Source organism: Larus michahellis, chromosome 1 (genome assembly GCF_964199755.1).
Source record: "Larus michahellis chromosome 1, bLarMic1.1, whole genome shotgun sequence".
Taxonomy (NCBI): Eukaryota; Metazoa; Chordata; class Aves; order Charadriiformes; family Laridae; genus Larus; species Larus michahellis.
The window spans coordinates 176,138,934-176,155,530 of record NC_133896.1 but is presented as its reverse complement, the minus strand read 5'-3'; the positions used below and the strand labels follow the sequence as shown (position 1 = coordinate 176,155,530).

Here is a 16,597-nt window from a genome sequence, read left to right as displayed (position 1 = left end):
ATGTCCACACAGGTGGCTCAAGGCACAGGCAAAATAGGCAAATGCCTGGGTTAGAGCTTACTGGGGAGCAGCTGATCCCCTCCCATCTCTTTCTACCTGCCTGTGTCCTCCCAAAATTTCGCAGAACACTGCTAGCACTACTTCTCTCTCCCTCTGCTTGTGCTGCTAGATTTAATTTTGCATTTCTGAGGCAATGAAACTCAGTTTCGCCTGACTGCTAAGAATCCCTGAGCTGGCTCTGGAGGCAGGCTGGACCAGCTCAGAAAGGGGTCTGCTCAGCATCATTGCTGGCGTGAGGAGGAGGAGGACTATGTGTCCAGGGGACAGGAGCAGTGAGAGGATGTAGCCTGAAACAGGACCTTTCAGTAGTAGAGCCACTCAAATCAATGTTTCACTTCACCTATAAACCCATGCTGGGCTCTACCCGGAAGCACTCAGGAGTTAGATAGGGCTTCACAAAATTATTTGAGGCTAGGCTGAGTAAAGGGCTGAGGTTCCTAAAGTTTTAGGCAGCTCTTAAGCAGGGCAGTGCAAGACTACAATTCTGAGAAGACTTGATACTTTGTTCCCTAATTGAGGAGATTCCCATACTTCAGACACACGTTACTTTTTCACTTCAGAATTATTCAGTGGCCTCTACTTATGCTTCTCTGGGGTCTGCTCCCTTCCTGATGGGATGGGCAGAGATTTCTCACTCGCTGTCTGGGATTCCCACAGAAGCGAAATCCCTAAACCAGTGGTGGGAGAAGTGCCTCCTTCCTCAGAGAAGACATCTTTGCCTGAGATGCAGATGTTCTAGTAGAAATGATGGCCTCACGTAACGATTCATGCTGTTAAAATACTATTAAATGACAAGAGCTACCTTAATCCAATTTATGGTCTGAAATTCTTATGGCACACACTACCCATGTATGAATTGTATGTATTATAGAGGAGACATATAGTGAAAGGAGAAAAAACCAAAACAAACCAAAACCAGGTTAAAACAGCCTTTGCCATCCTGTAGTCTACTACTGGGCTGATTGCTCTTCCAACCAGTAGAGTTCTCTATGGTCTACTGTGGTTCTCCAAGGTCAGCCTGATGCACCTGATGACCTCTTCTCTCCATGCTACCAAACGTAAGACACTCAAATTAATATATTGGCTTCTAACTAGTAATAAAATATCACGTACATCAATTTACATGACATGTGGACGTGACTGGCAAAGTCCAATCGCACGTGTCCCAGCAATTTATAGTACAGTTAGTCAGAGGAAAGTTGAAAGAGAAGAAAAAGGAACATTTCCAAGCAGAGGAGGAAATGGGCAGGACAAGATGAGCAAGAAAAAAGGCCTAATATTTCTTCCCCCGCCCCAGACATACACACATAAATAGTGAGAGAGTGATTTCCCCGTATCGCTGGCTGCCACTCCTTTGCTGCATCTCTCTGGGACCACGCACCATCCCTCCAAGATGTGGGCAAAGGTATTGTCTTGTTTCTTTCCGCCGTAAGATGCACTTTTCTGTTTAAGCTTTTGTATCCTCACTCTGTACGTTTCAGTAGGTGTACATCACACCATGGGATATGTGGTTCACTGGCTTTAAATGACTTGTGCTCCTCAAGATAGTCCTAACGCTTTAGTTCAAAGCTGAGTGAGAACTTATCTGAAATATTGGGTACAATTTTGGTCTCTGTTGCCAGAAAAGGGAAATCCGATGTGAACAACACAATGAAAAGCTGCTAGCGTAGTAGGGGTGAGTCTGTATTATAAAAGGGAGAGCAGCACAATTTGGTTTGTTTAACTTTTAGCAAAATGAAGGCCAAGAGGAAATACCATCACTCTGTGTGGATACGTGCAGGGGAGTAGCGGAATGGGAAGGACGAGGGCAAATGAAAGAAGACAATTTCCAAAGGGAGAGAAGAGCGATATTCAGTAATGCCAGTATAAAAAACCAGCAAGCATGTGTATAGATTGGTTGTAAATAATACCTACCTCTCCAGGAGGAAGTTTCTAATGGTCAGAGAAAGGAAGTTCTAGATTAGTTTCTGATAGAGATATTAACAGCAGCTAACTGCTCCAGCCAAGAAGCAGTCTGAGTTTGCATAATAGGTCGATGGTCAATAGGAAAAGGAAAAAAAAAAATAATTAGAAATATAATTTCCAGATCAGCAGGAGCCAGGAACACAGAGCCACTGCTTTTCAAAGAGGTGAGATCATGTCTTGGAGAAAAAAGCTGGGACTCCAGCTGAGCCTGAATTCAATGGGAGCTGGGAGCCAGCGGCGGCGGGTGCAGGGTAGGGTTGGCGAGTCCCACCTCTCACTGAGCTCCAGGCTCAACAAGACTTGGGATAGTAATTCTGCTACTCAGGGAGATTAAATCTTGCTTCCTGGTGTCGTAGTGGCTGCACTGGATTGAAATGCCGCTTTCCCACTGATTTCAATAGCAATAAGAAGGTGCTATGGAAAGCCAGATGGGTTTTGCTTCTATTTTTATATATATATATATATGTGTGTGTGTATAGACATAGACATACAGATATCTTGCAAAGTTACATCATCTGCAGCGCTTACCCCCAAGGACTCAAGTCAGGGAGAAAGCACCAGAAATACAGAACAGACAAACACACTGATGAGTGTATAAATAAAATATAAATAACACTGTGGCGTTTCTGGGAATAAAAAGAGGAAGTTTTGCTGATGCAATTCATGTAAGGGCAGGGGCAGGGCAACAGAAATGGCCAGCATGCTAAGCGGTAACCCAAAACTGAAAGCGGAAAAAAAAAAAAGGAAGAAAGGAAAAAAAAAAGTGTTTTATTTAAACGAAGAGAAATATCTACTTCTTTTTTTTTTATTTCTTCTTCTCAGACAATTACAGGAAATTTTGCCAACGTGATTCACGGTTTGAATGCAAACCACTTGACCGACCAAGTCATTCAGAGAAGCAAGCGAATGATTCTGGATACTCTTGGAGTGGGGCTGCTGGGTACCAGCACCGAGGTCTGCCACAAAGTGACACAGTACAGCAAGGTAGGCTGTGCAAGGCATTCATAGCATACCCTACGGTTCAGCTTTAAGAAAAGCAAGCGCAAATTTGGTTTATAAGGGGAAACCTTGTCATGGTGAAACTCTTTTTGGGGGTGGAAAGAGAGAGAAAGGGTTCTTCCCACTGGATACAGGGAAACTTCACCGCTCCAGTTACTTTTAACTCTGGATGGGCTAAAGTCTGCGTAACAGACGGTATGCTAAGATCCCCCTCTGCAAACACAGTTAATGAAGAATCCTTTCCTTCCTTTCACCTATGAGATTTTTACTTAAAACATCAACAAACAAACAAACACCACTTACCACCAGACTTTCAAAACATAAGGGACTGTTAAATGGATGGAGAATTAGTAGTGGGTTATTTCCATTCTATAAAACGCAGTTCTTGCCTGAGTTACATTGGTCGTGTTTCTTCTTCGGTCTTGCTCTCCTTAAACTAGAGGAGCACTTGACCCCGAGGAGAAGCCTCCCCACCACAGGAGCACATCCGTGAGGAGGAGTTTAGCCCACTGTTTTGTCAGTCAGACCTGGCTGGTGGGACTCAGGCTCCAGAGATCTGTGTGCCAATAAGTGTCTTCACGCAGGGATCCCCCTTCCCAAACCCTGGTAGTTTATGCCCTTTTATTTAATTCCATAAAGATCTCTTAGTTGTCTAAAAGATCTGAACAGCAAAAGGAAAAGAGCAGAGCCCTTTACAGCATGGGGATACCAGCATCAGGAGGCCATTTATCATATACCCAGGGCCTACAAAAACATAGAAAACCAGAACCTTTAACTGAAGATGTTCCCCAACAAGATGATGACAGTCCTGAGGGAACTGCCGACGGGTGGTGAGAAGGGACGTCAATGGCCAGAGGCTGTGTGAATGTACTGAATGGCCAGCTGGATGGTGTTGGTCTGACCCCTGAGGTCTGTCTGGGGGAAAGGGCCCTTGACATAAGCCAGCAGGAAACCAGGTTTGTTTTCATACTTTCTGATAGAACAATATTTTTCTCATGAAAAGGAACAGTTGGGTCCTGAGAGGGTATGACCTGATCTCCGTTAGATCAGAGAGATGGCACACATTTATCCTTGGGTTCAGGACTTCGAATTAATTGATGTCAATTTGTTTCAGATCTACAGCTCGGATATATCCAGTACCATCTGGGGCCACTTGGATTTCCGACTGCCTCCTCTGTATGCAGCTTTTGTGAACGGAGTGGCTGTAAGGGATGCTCTTTTATTTGCTCTTAAATCACACTAATTGATGCCATTCTTGCTCTACAGAGAACAGAATGCTCCTAAAATCTCAGTTTACTTTGTTCTTCTGCTTGAAGCCTGCTACAAAACTTTCCTAGACTGTTCTCCTAATGTGCTTCAATGTCCTTCCAGTGAGACCGAGCTCAAGGTGTAAAAAATATCTGGTCCAACTCAACAGCATCCCTTACCTTTAACGTAGGATTTGGGGCTGTTTTCAAAAGCCAGAACTCTACAGCTTGTTACAACCTTGGTACAGCCGCATTACAAAGAGCTCTCTACTGAGTACTCTAGCTCTCACTGATTTCACCGGGATCCAAATTTCATGCCAACTGGAAAAGTATAGTTACAGAAAAACACAAATACAGACAGACACACATATACGTACACACCACCTGGTCTAGTGGAAAGTGTCCATGGCCATGGCAGAGGGGTTGGGAGTAGGTGATCTTTAAGGTCCTTTCCAACTCTAACCATTCTATGATCCTATGATACAATATCACAAGGCAATTCAAGCTTCAGTTACGCAGTTTGCAAAAGCCCATTATATATTTTGGACACATACTTCATCATTAAAGCAATAACTGACTCCCAGACATATGTCTAAATTCAGATTGAGGCGGAAACCGTTTGAAATCGAAAGATGCACAAGAGGTGGGGTAGACAAATTTGGCAATTATGCAAAACTAGAGGAGGTGACCAACCAAGGAAATGGTAATATTAAGCCTATCTAAATTAGAGTGACAACAAGATCAGAGGTCCAATTTGACACCTCATTTCCAATGTAGAGAAAATTACCTTGGAAATGAGATCTGGTACCTCTCAGCTCCCAGCAGCCGGCGTGACATTCAAATCTGGCTGTTAGCATGAAGGCGATCATTCCAGTTTACATCTCAGTCACAGGTCAGTTCTAAGCGCTTATTGAAGACGGCAGGAACGCAGCTTACCGGGTATTGGGCGTAACTGTCCTTAACCTGCACTGCAGGGCATCTTCCCAGCTGGTGTCACAGTTTTTCAAGGCAGGGACTGGGTTTTCTTGTGTCTGTTCAGAAACGCAATCCTCAGAAGTGCGTATTCCTAGTATCACAGGGCAAGACCTGAGTGCTGGGAAACCTGAGCACCTTCCCAGTTTGCTCTGAAGTAAGACATGGGCGACTAGGCACAGAAGTTGAGCTTTTGAGGCATTATTATGTTATTAAAAATGCTGTCCCTGATGCTTTCAAGTCATTGGGGGTTCTCAAAACTTGGTGGGGGGAGAGGTTCTGACAAGCAGTCAGGGGTCTGGGCATGGTAAAGAGGAGGCACCTCTCTGGATCCTCTCCAGGGCTAAGCAGCATATCCCAATTTTAAGACTGTAGCTTTCTACTACAGCAACCCTAGGGAGTCTGGTTCCTTGCGTAGACTTGGTGGTTGCGAAACCACGCCTTGGTTTCGACGTGCTGAAAATTCAGGCTAAAATCTGATCTGCATTTAGAGGCTTGTGCCTGTTGCCTGTGGATTGTTGCACCAGAGAAGTTTTTCTGATAGAACTTTGAATTAGCGGCATGGATTCAACTGCTATGGCTTTAATGGTGCGAGCCCCAATGGCAGCATCAGTTGCAGCACTGGAGAAGTAATTTCACTGTGTTTATGTACTGTTTTGGGGTAAGTGAAAATACACCATTCACATGGTGGACCTAGAGCTGCTGCTTTAATTACACCAGTCTAACTAAAGCAACAAAAGCCTATTGTAGGAAAGAAGAATCATCGTTATACCGGTTTTAGACTGGTGCAACTTGAATTAGACTTATACTTCTTTGGAGGCAAGATTTGTATTGCATTGCCACTTCTCACGGAGCCATGTTGGGAGTAAAGAGGTTTAAAAGAAAGGCTTTTGAAGTTTTGCCTTCTAAGGAAAAATCTAGTTCTTCAGGCCTGTTTTATACCAGTTATAGTAGTTTAATTTGACTGAGCCAGTCTTGCCAAGTCAGAGTTTATTTCTGATGACTAGACTTCTCTTTCCATTAGGTGCACTCGATGGATTTTGACGACACGTGGCATCCAGCCACGCACCCATCCGGGGCCGTGCTCCCTGCCGTGATTGCACTCGCGGAGGCCTTTCCTCAGGAGAAAAAAATCTCGGGTCTCGATCTGCTCTTAGCTTTCAATGTGGGAATCGAAGTGCAAGGCCGGCTGCTGCGCTTCTCCAGCGAAGCCAGGAATATTCCCAAAAGGTACATAGAAATGCTTCAGGTAGAAAGTTGAGTGGAAGGCGTTTTCTCTCAGTGTTAATATACTTAATTAAATGCCAGTTAAAATACAAATGGCACAGTTAATCATATATTCTGTGTTGTTTGTCTGGAAATTTCGGAAAGGTTCACCTTAAACATAAATACGCTTATGTGATTCCTTACAGTTTAGCTAACAGATTTATTTTTGAGAGCATTGATCAGGTTACAGAAAGGACATGATGCTCTCCCTATTAATTAAAAACAGCAGCAAAAGGGCAACATTTTGTGGCACAGGTCTGAGGCTCTCGTGAGTACGTACGATCATTTTAAACAGTGGCTTGCTCTCAGCAGAACGGAGCCACCGGGGCTGGGCTCAGAGCGGAGCCCAAGAAGACGAGGTGTGCTTAGGGGGAAGCCTTGAAGTGTGGGATGGACTAGATGTCTTCTTGCTCTTTTCTGTGCCTCCCTTCCACCTGTTTTGCTAAACTGGTGCATAATAACAAAACTTGCCTCCCCCAATATGTATAATTTATAGACGGCTATAAATTATTTACAGTAAATTTATAGATGACTATAAACTGTAACGCTTTTGCCATTATCCTGTTCAGAATGGCTTGAACTATGAGTGGTTCTAATGTTTCAGTTTCTTTCTGGGGAAGATCTATATATAAGACCTATTATAGTGGTACTGTTCCAGCTTAACTTGTTCCTAGGGAAAAGCAACAACTTTTTCCATTAGGACCTCCCATGAACTCTCAATGTGTGTTTCTTTATGGTACGATCCGTCTTCTGCGGCAGTGAGAGGAAATTGGAGCTTGTGTATATAGCGTATATTCAGGTGACTTTTTGAAATATAGTAATGATGAGATTTTGTTTTCTCAGGTTTCACCCCCCGACTGTGGTTGGTACGATGGGGAGTGCAGCAGCTTGTGCTAAACTCTTAGCTCTTGACCAGCCAAAATGTAAAAACGCCTTGGCTATTGCTGCCTCCTATGCCGGTGCCCCACTGGCTAACGCGGCAACCCAAACGAAGCCCCTCCATGTTGGCAACGCTGCCAAGCATGGACTGGAAGCAGCATGCTTAGCATCCCAGGGCCTTCAAGGAAACAAACAGATCTTGGACATGGAGTCAGGGATAGGTGCCTTTTATACAGATTACAACCCACAGACTCTGCCAACCTTGCAGTCCTACCCCTGGCTGTTGGACCAGCAAGACGTGGCCATCAAACGCTTTCCTGCCCATCTTGGAACGCACTGGGTGGCCGATGCAGCATCTTCTGTTAGGAGGAAGCTTGTGGAGAACAGTGGCAACTTGCTCCCCCTTGATAAAATTGAGAAAGTCATTCTCAAAGTCCCAGAGGTCAAATACGTGAACAGACCCAGCCCTGCCTCAGAGCATGAAGCTCGACACTCCTTCCAGTTTGTTGCGTGCTCTGCTTTGCTGGATGGCAGCATGTTGGTCCAGTCCTTCACCAGCGAGAACGTTCACCGGCCAGCCTTACGGGAGCTCCTCTGCAAAACGCAGCTGGAGCACCCTCCTGACAACACGCCCAGCTTTGAGAGCCTTTACTGCGAAGTGAGCGTCACGCTTCAGGATGGCAACACGGTCAGCGACCGCTGCGACACATTCTACGGACACTGGAGGAAACCTCTGAAAAAGGAGGACTTGGAGAAAAAGTTTCAATCCAACGCCTCCAGCGTCCTGCCCGCAGAAGCTGCAGAAGGCATTATAGACACTGTGTACAATCTGGAAAAAGTGGAGGACTGTTCTGTATTAACTAAGTTTTTATCAGGACAGTCAGTGAGAGCGCTTTCGGAGAAGCTGCACTTCCTTTGACTGTTCCAACCGACAGCTAGACACTGTTCACAAAGCAAGCACAAAATTCAGGACAAACTCCCATTTAGTGACTCAAGGACTTTTAAATTGGACTCCTGTAACACAAGAGCCATGCTCAGTCCAATACTGTGGTTTTTGCCTAAGTAAATAATTTAGCGATTACGTGGGCAGCTCAGTCAGGCTGAACGGAAGATCCTCTGCTGGCACAGTCGACTTCAATTATCTTTATACCTCTAGAGGCAGAGCACTGCTTGCGCAACACACAAACATTTCCCTGCTCTTCTGCCAAAAAAAAGGTCTGTTCTGCTTCTCTTAAATAACTCCATAAAGGGAATCCAAGTTCTGGAGGAGTGTGGAAACGCAGTCACCGTGAGAAACATCACTGCGAGAAGGACAGAGGATAGCAGCCTTTATATATTTATTTCAGTAGATTTAGCTCTAAAGCCTCCTTGGAGAAGCCACCTGCTACGTCAGAGCTTTGACGTTGGTGCTAAAATAAACGCAGCGTACATACAGAGTAGTAGCACTGGGTATCGTCTGCAACGCGTCCGGCTTCGCTGTAACGACTGGTCTTGCATTGACAAGGTAAACGTTGGTGACCTTCCCGATGATGCCAGCTGCAAAGCAAGAGGGACAACTCGACACTCCTCCTCCTAGAAGTGCTATTTCCCACTTCCATCTTTTGGCTGCCCGGTGGTACGGGTTTGTTCCTGTATTCCCACTCCAGTAACAAAGCACTTGCTCCACAAGGCACGATTAGCGCTAATTAGCGATGACACGTTTAGATTATTTCAGGCACTACAAAGCATGGGCTATGGTACACTCATGACAGAGACACCTGCGAGCATCAGACCACTTCTTACACCAAGACAATTAAGTGTCCACAGTGACAATCAACTTGCCTTGATAATGAATTCTGGGAATTTTTAGTTCCTTCAGGAGTACAAAGCCTTGCCAGATTGTGCTTCTAACAGAGGCTGATGACCTTTGCTCATGTTTGTAAGATTAAAGCACATATTCTAACATATATAAAATGTACCTTCCTGAGAGCACTAAAATATGTATAAAAAAAAAAATCACAAAATAAAGTTAATTCATTTTACTAACTAAACCTCAAATTATTTCATTTATTAGAGCAAAACTCGCATGTTTTCCACATACAATGTATTCATTTGTACTTAAGCCTCTGCCTCTTGGTTTATAAAGTCAGTTTATCAGGGGGCTCTGCAAAAATTTCAGAAGTCCATTAGTTATACTCGCTTAAAGACTTGCAAGGGAAGAAAAAAAAACAAACCCAAATAACCACATTCTTTTCTTTTTCCCTTCTGATTAGAAAGTGGAATTGAATTACTCACCTGTACTGAAGGTCTACAGACTCATTTACAGCTATTTCATCTGTAATTATAGCTGGATAACACCAAATGTGAATTACTGATAATCACTAGTGATGCGATAAAATCCCACTGGACAAGGAGGGTTCCTACATTATCTTATCAAGACTGAATATATTCAGATTAATGAGAAAAAAAAAAATGAGGAAAACCACCACCACAACCTTCAACACATGCTTTCTATTTTTAAAGAGAAATAAATAGGATAAACTTAGCAATAACCATTTGATGGATTACAGATTTTTAAGAAAACCCAAACAACCAAACCAAGAACTGTGAAGTTTAATAGTTGCATTATTTTATTAATACAATCGAAGCTAAATGCTTATGTTTAGCTAATTTGATTTCCTTGCAGAAGTCTGTACGCTTCCAGTCAGGCAAGTTTGAGGACTTCCTGTACCATTGTTCCAATTCCATCAAAAATCTCATGCAGAGGAGCCTTGCACATGAAAGCACAGGTAGTAACTATTTTATTGGCTTTATCCACGTGGGATTCATTTACATTCTTGCAAATGTGCTTACATCCAAGCTCTGCTATAGCAGATGCTGTTTCAGCATCAGGAAATCTGTAAATAAAAAGATTGTAATTAACATAAAGAGATGATACAGTCATAAAGTCCTGCCAACATAACTCGAGTGAGGGAACTGCAATAATATTTAAGTGACTCTTTCGCAGATGATGACAAGGGAGTCAAACAGACTGCCCCTGTGGTTCTGCCATCCCCTATGGACACAAGAAGTGATCTGATTTCTTTGAAAACACCACCTGAAACGTAGAGCCACAATACGTCAGAAGATACAATTCTCTTTTTAACAACCTTTCAACACGTACACAAGATGATACCAAGTGCAACCATAACTGATCTTTAAGAGTGTTGGAGATGCCAACTGAATTTGCAGTCACATTAGACCTTTCCTAACACCTCCATATAACGTTTTCCACTGGGATTCTGCAGAGATTATTTTTTTTTTCCCCGAGGATAAGGCAGGAAGAGGGGAGTGGAGGCAATCCCTTGCTACTGCTGCTGATACGAAATTCCATTCAGAAGTTTTATCGGGAGCTGACAGTCCTTGAAGCAGCACTGACTTCTGTCAGGCCCTGTTCTCATCTGCCTCCCCTAAACTGGCCCCAAACCACTACTGCCACAAAAACTTTATTAAAAAAAACAAAATCTCTGAACAGACAAAACCCCACAGATGCAATTTAAACAGCCACTCAAATTACCACAGGGTACCAAATTTTTTGAACACCAGCTAGCCAGATGCCTGTTCTTCATTTGCACATTTGCAACATGAATCACAGCCTTCAAACGCATTGGGTAAGCAAGTTCTGTCTCCCACTTATTAAGTGAGCTAAAATCTATCACTCAATTACCATGAATGTAATGTGAAAAAAAAATACTGTGCGTGTTTGCAGAGGTCAGATTCTGTAAAAGTCTCTTTGTTCTGTCACTTTCTAGGACTGACAGATGTTACATCCAGTGACTCAATAGCATCCACAAAGCACAGTAAAGCCACTGCAGGAGCCTATGTTACCTTCAGTGGCTCACACTGACGGCTTAGGCAAGAGATAAGGCTACCTAGAATTTTCAGGCTATTAATCATAATGCATCTGTGGACATTGATATCATAGAACATATCACAGACCAAAGTATTTCTGAATTTAGGGACAAATGGTTCCAATGTTGTAGTGTGCAACAAGTCACCTCATCTCACACTGTCAGTCCACCTGCCCTGAGAGTTCTGCTCCTACTATTATTATGCAAGTAAAAATTTGAAATACGTGAAAAACGTCACTAATAAGTTACCCAAGGTTTACTGGCACCACAGACCTCAGACTTTTTCACAGAAGACTGGCCATTTCCTAATCCTAATTCCCGTGTAAATTACCTCCACCCGTTTCCTTCTTACCTTCCATCTACGTTTTTATCTTGGCCGACGGTGACCTCACAACCAGGAAACACTTTAGCGGCCAGGACTGGCGATATACAGCACAAACCGATGGGCTTTTTAGCACTGTGGAAAGCTTGGAGTGTGGAGTTCACATGCTCATTGACAGTACAGTTCTTGCCATCTACAGCCCAGGAACACAGGTTCTTTGCTACACCAAAACCACCTAAAGAAAAAAACCAAACCAAAAAGCTCAAATGTAAGACACTGCTAAAAGCCATTAAATTCAATACCAGAAAGTTGTCCTTTGTTTACAACATAATCATGGCATATGTAGGACTGTTAAGTTAGTATACTGAAAGCCTCCAGAACATGAAACATGATGGGTTTACACTGTTAAAAGTTTAATTGCACATTTTTTATAGCACGCATGTTACATAGGCCAGAAAGCTTCAGTGAGCAACAAATACACAAATAGGAAACCTCACATTCATTTGCCAGTCACCAGAAAAGCTGCACCATCTGATATGCACCCCTCCATAAGCAAGAGAGGGATGAGAAGAAAGACCAATGATAGTTAAAAGTAGAAAAGTGTAATTCACGAGAGTAATGCAAACAGTGAATTGACCCTCTACAGTAATTCACTCTCAAGTTTTACTTCAAAACTTAAGCAATTACAGGAGAGCTTTTTTCCCCCCGGAATTATTTTCAACTTAAAAAAGAAGAGAAGGGTAACACAATAAAACCAAAACGGATATTACGTAAAAAGGCAATGATAACATGATACTGAGACATACCAATGATAACCCACCAGTGATAAAACAATTTCCTATTAAAAATAATGCCAAATTTGAGTTCTAGAAATTAGTTACAACAATCTTTTACTTGCACTTAATCTTCATTTAATTGCACATGTAGATTATGTTTTACAGCATCTTCATTTGATGGATTTATAACCATCAGAATGATCCAAGTAAGAAGGTTATTAGTAAGTGTAACCATCCATTATATTTGATTCCTTATGGAATGTGCAGAACATCAACTTTTCTGCAACAAACAAACAACAATTTCCACAAGTATTTCAAGGGACAACATCAAGAAGCTTTGATCATTTTTAATATTTTTCCTTCCACTCTTTGCTCACTTCGAGTGTTATCTGGAATCTCTGAGGTAAGATTTTAATTTTCAAACTTAATAAGGTTTATTTCCCTCTAATAGTTATTACAGCAACCCCCCTGAGCCTGGGTTATAATAGCATGAAATTAAAGTGGAAAATATTTGCTAGCCTCCACTCCGTGATCAGTCCTGATGTCACCCACTAACTTTAGCGCTGAAAATATGTTTCTCTGCGTTACATACGCTCCCTCTGCTGGCCTTACAACAGAACACAGTGTAACAACTTCAAAATCAATGCTTAAGCAAAATCGTGAAGGCAGTATTTAACAGTGCTATGAATATTCTGGAAAGGGATCTTCAGCAAGTCATAATTTCCTCATGAGGCTTTGGTTTCTTCATTTCTACAGTGATTACAATTACCTCCGTCTGAAAGGCAGTTTTGTGGTCTATAAATAAGAAATTATCCGTAAACATATTTAGTGTAATTTAATCAGCAGCAGACTAGATACACAATTAAAACAAAATGTACTCACATCTGACAGGGAATATAATCTACTTGGAAACCTACTATTCTGCCAACAATTTCAGAGGCCCTAAAAATAAGGCATTGCCATGTAATGTCAAGTTCTTGCCTTACTTTTCTACTCTGGTCAGTGTTCTTGTCCGCAAGTAGGTACTAAAATTTTCACAATCTTTAGAATGAAGGAACGGCACGATGTATGACCTAACACCAAAAGAACACTCTGATATTGAAAATTAATGAACTATAAATTAATAAATAAACTGAGATGACTTGTCAGCCCGTGAGAGCTTGCTAAAGCATTTTCTCATCCTCAAAAGAAAACAAGTAAAAAAAGGAAAAAACCCACACACCTCTCAAATTCAAGAATATAATGTATTCTCTGAGCAGATTTAAAAATAAAAAAGTAGCAGAGGCAAAGCAGTTATTTGCAATTGAAAAAAAAACAACACAGTTTTTCTTTTAAAAGCACTTACCAGGGAAAATGACCGCATCAAATTCATCAGCTTTCAGTTCGGTCAAATCCTGAATGTTTCCTCTTGCCAATCTGGCACTTTCAACTAACACATTTCTCTTCTCTTCTGATGGACTTCCTTTTAGGTGATTGACTACATCCCTTTGCTCAATATTGGGGGCAAATATCTTCACCTAGAATATGGAGATGAAGCAATTTTGTGAATGTAAACAGAACTCACACATAGTGGTCACAATAAAGATAATTTAATCAAAACAGTTTTTGTTCCTGAAGTCTCTTATCCAAGGGAAGTGGATTCCACAGGATGGATCTATTGTATTAAATATCTAAAGTGACAAGTGACATATTAGGATGAGTAAACCCAGCCATCCTCCCCATCCTATTCCTGCAGCTTTTTGACAGGAATGCATTCTTACACCAACACTAAGCTCACTGGTTTTGCCAGGGCCTGCCTTCCCTCTGCAGATAACCTCCAGGACAAACAGAGCACCACAATTTATACCAGTGGCTCGACTGGACACACATCTGAGTCTGCAGAAAGGCTGCTCTTAACTGTTATGGGATCAGAGTGCTAAAATTTTACCAAAAAGTTTAAAAGATAAAGATGCAAACTTTACAAGCACTTTCTGTGCAGACATTAGCGTTACTCGCTTTCCTAAAAGACTGGTAGCAGGAAGCAAAACCAGAACATCCAAGAACCTATTTTGGTTAGGCACAAAAGGGGAAAGCTGCATCAAAAATACGAAGTTCTGTGAAAGGCGTACTGCAGGGGCTGTTTTCACACATCTGTTTTGATGCTTGCTTTACAGACTTCTCAATGCTTGCCGCTTCTCTTAATTTTGGAGAGGACAACTTCGTGCTAAATATGGGGGTGTCATTGTTACCATCAGACACCTGAGTGCGGCTACACCAAGCAGAAGGTCACCCTCTTCCACCATCTGAAGCCACAGAGAGGGACCAAAGCACACCACCACATCCTGGTCCAGGCTTCTCCGAGAAACCTCACTTACTGAAAAAGCCCAGAAACAGCTAGCAGAAAACAAGCAGGAGAACCTCAGCGAGGGCGAGCGCCCGACTTCTGCAAAAGCGATAGGAAAGCGGATCAAGAATTGTAACCGGGCCTCCAGCAGGCTGCGGGGATGAAGATGATCAAGGGACTGGAGCACCTCTCTTATGAGGAAAGGCTGAGACGTGGCTCTGTTCAGCCTGGAGAAGACTGAGAGGGGATCTCATCAATATTGAAAGGGCAGATGTCAAGGATGGGGCCTGACTCTTTTCAGTGGTGCCCAGCAACAGAACAAGGGGCAACGGGCACAAACTGAAACACAGGTAATTCCACCTAAACGTGAGGAAAAACTTCTTTCCTTCGAGGGTGACAGAGCACTGGAACAGGCTGCCCAGAGAGGTGGTGGAGTCTCCATCTCTGGAGACATTCAAACCCCACCTGGACACGTTCCTGTGCAACCTGCTCTAGGTGACCCTGCTCTGGCAGGGGGGTTGCACTAGATGATCTCCAGAGGTCCCTTCCAACCCCTGCCATTCTGTCATTCTGTGACAGAGGAAGGGGGCAAGGCCTCCCGCCACCCCTCGCTGCCGGGTTCAGCCGTCTGCGAGCGACTGCTGCTCCTGTCAGGAGGAACGTTCACCTCTTTGGGGAGGGTGGCGAAAGCAGAAAGAGAGGGATAAGATAGAGACGGCTTATGGCTGGACTGGCTTTGGGCGGGGATCCCTCAGCTGCTGAGGGGCGCAAAGAGACGGGGGACACATACCTCCCCCCGCGCCCGGCTCCACACAGGCCCCGCGGGGGTGCCGGGCAGCGGGGCCCCGCCGCCCGCCCGCCCGCTCCCCTACCTCCGCGCCGCCGCGGCTGAGGTGCACCAGCGCCGCCGAGGCCTCGTGAATCTCGCTGCCATCGAAGACGCCGCAGCCGGCGAGAACCAGGGCCACCCGCTTGCCCATGGCCGCCGCCCCTCAGGCCCCGCGCAGAGGCTGCTCAAACAGGCGCGAAACCGGGCCTCACAGCACCCCCCCTCCTCCTCCTGCTGCGCCTGCGCCGCCGCGCTCCGCCTCGGCCTCCATCTTGCAGCATCGTAGGGGTCGGCGGGGCGTACGGCCCGGGGTCCCACTCCCTCCTCCCAGCCAGCAGCCCGGGGGCTCGGGCTGTACCTGGACGGCAGGCAGTTTTATCAGCAGGTGCTCTCCCTCCTGCCTACAAAATGTAGGGGGGGAAGTCGGGGGGGGAGGGGAATTAGGTGCTCCTTTAGCTTTAAGCTAAGCGGGCTCAGCTGTATTTTAGGTCTCATTCCTGTTCCAGCCTGCTTACCACAGCAGAGCAGTAACAGAGACGGTGCTGCTCGATGACCATTGCAGTGGTGGTGTTAGACATCTGCCTGCCTGTCGCTTGCTTGAAGGTTGCTCTGCTTCCAGTACAACCTTGCAAAGGCTCAGTGGTGTGTGTGTGTGATTTGTTTTTTTTTGTTTTACACGTAGGACTATAACGGGGTAATGACTGTACTGCACCGGTACAGGTTAGGGGCTGACCTATTGGTGAGCAGCTCTGCAGAGAGGGACCTGGGAGTCCTGGTAGACAAGTTGACCATGAGGCAGCAATATGCCCTTGTGGCCAAGAAAGCCAATGGCATCCTGGGGTGTATTACAGAGATTGTGGCCAGCAGGTTGAGGGAGGTCATCCTCCCCCTCTGCTCTGTCCTGGTGAGGCTGTATCTGGAGTACTGTGTCCAGTTCTGGGCCCCCCAGTTCAAGAAGACAAGGAACTGGTGGAGAGAGTCCATCGGAGGGCTACAAGGGACTGGAGCATCTCTCTTACGAGGAAAGGCTGAGAGACCCGGCTCTCTAGCCCGGAGAAGAGAAGACTGAGAGGGGATCTCATTGGCGCTT

General features: G+C 44.3%; 2 protein-coding genes across 2 annotated transcripts; one reads left to right on the top strand and one right to left on the bottom strand.

The window, feature by feature from the left end:
- The first annotated feature begins 1,196 nt into the window (after nucleotides 1-1,196).
- Nucleotides 1,197-9,411, top strand: ACOD1 (aconitate decarboxylase 1). The gene is made up of 5 exons (XM_074563784.1): nucleotides 1,197-1,465; nucleotides 2,848-3,009; nucleotides 4,139-4,228; nucleotides 6,268-6,473; nucleotides 7,353-9,411. Exons 1-5 carry the CDS (start codon nucleotides 1,454-1,456, stop codon nucleotides 8,305-8,307), a joined length of 1,425 nt encoding a protein of 474 aa, XP_074419885.1. The 5' UTR covers nucleotides 1,197-1,453; the 3' UTR covers nucleotides 8,308-9,411.
- Nucleotides 9,412-9,974: 563 nt separating this feature from the next.
- Nucleotides 9,975-15,795, bottom strand: LOC141733438 (glutamine amidotransferase-like class 1 domain-containing protein 3, mitochondrial). Its single transcript, XM_074563797.1, has 4 exons — nucleotides 15,551-15,795; nucleotides 13,701-13,872; nucleotides 11,610-11,814; nucleotides 9,975-10,264 (listed from the first exon to the last, which is right to left on the bottom strand). Exons 1-4 carry the CDS (start codon nucleotides 15,656-15,658, stop codon nucleotides 10,072-10,074), a joined length of 678 nt encoding a protein of 225 aa, XP_074419898.1. The 5' UTR covers nucleotides 15,659-15,795; the 3' UTR covers nucleotides 9,975-10,071.
- Nucleotides 15,796-16,597: the final 802 nt, after the last annotated feature.

Coding starts and splice junctions, on each gene's coding strand:
- LOC141733438 (XM_074563797.1), bottom strand. CDS start 15,658: ATGGGCAAGCGGGTGGCCCTGGTTCTCGCCGGCTGCGGCGTCTTCGAT. Junction 11,815..13,700: donor TGATGCGGTCATTTTCCCTG/GTAAGTGCTTTT, acceptor TTTTTTCTTTAG/GTGGTTTTGGTGTAGCAAAG. Junction 10,265..11,609: donor GATAAAAACGTAGATGGAAG/GTAAGAAGGAAA, acceptor TTTTATTTACAG/ATTTCCTGATGCTGAAACAG.
- ACOD1 (XM_074563784.1), top strand. Junction 3,010..4,138: donor AAGTGACACAGTACAGCAAG/GTAGGCTGTGCA, acceptor AATTTGTTTCAG/ATCTACAGCTCGGATATATC. Junction 4,229..6,267: donor CTTTTGTGAACGGAGTGGCT/GTAAGGGATGCT, acceptor TCTTTCCATTAG/GTGCACTCGATGGATTTTGA.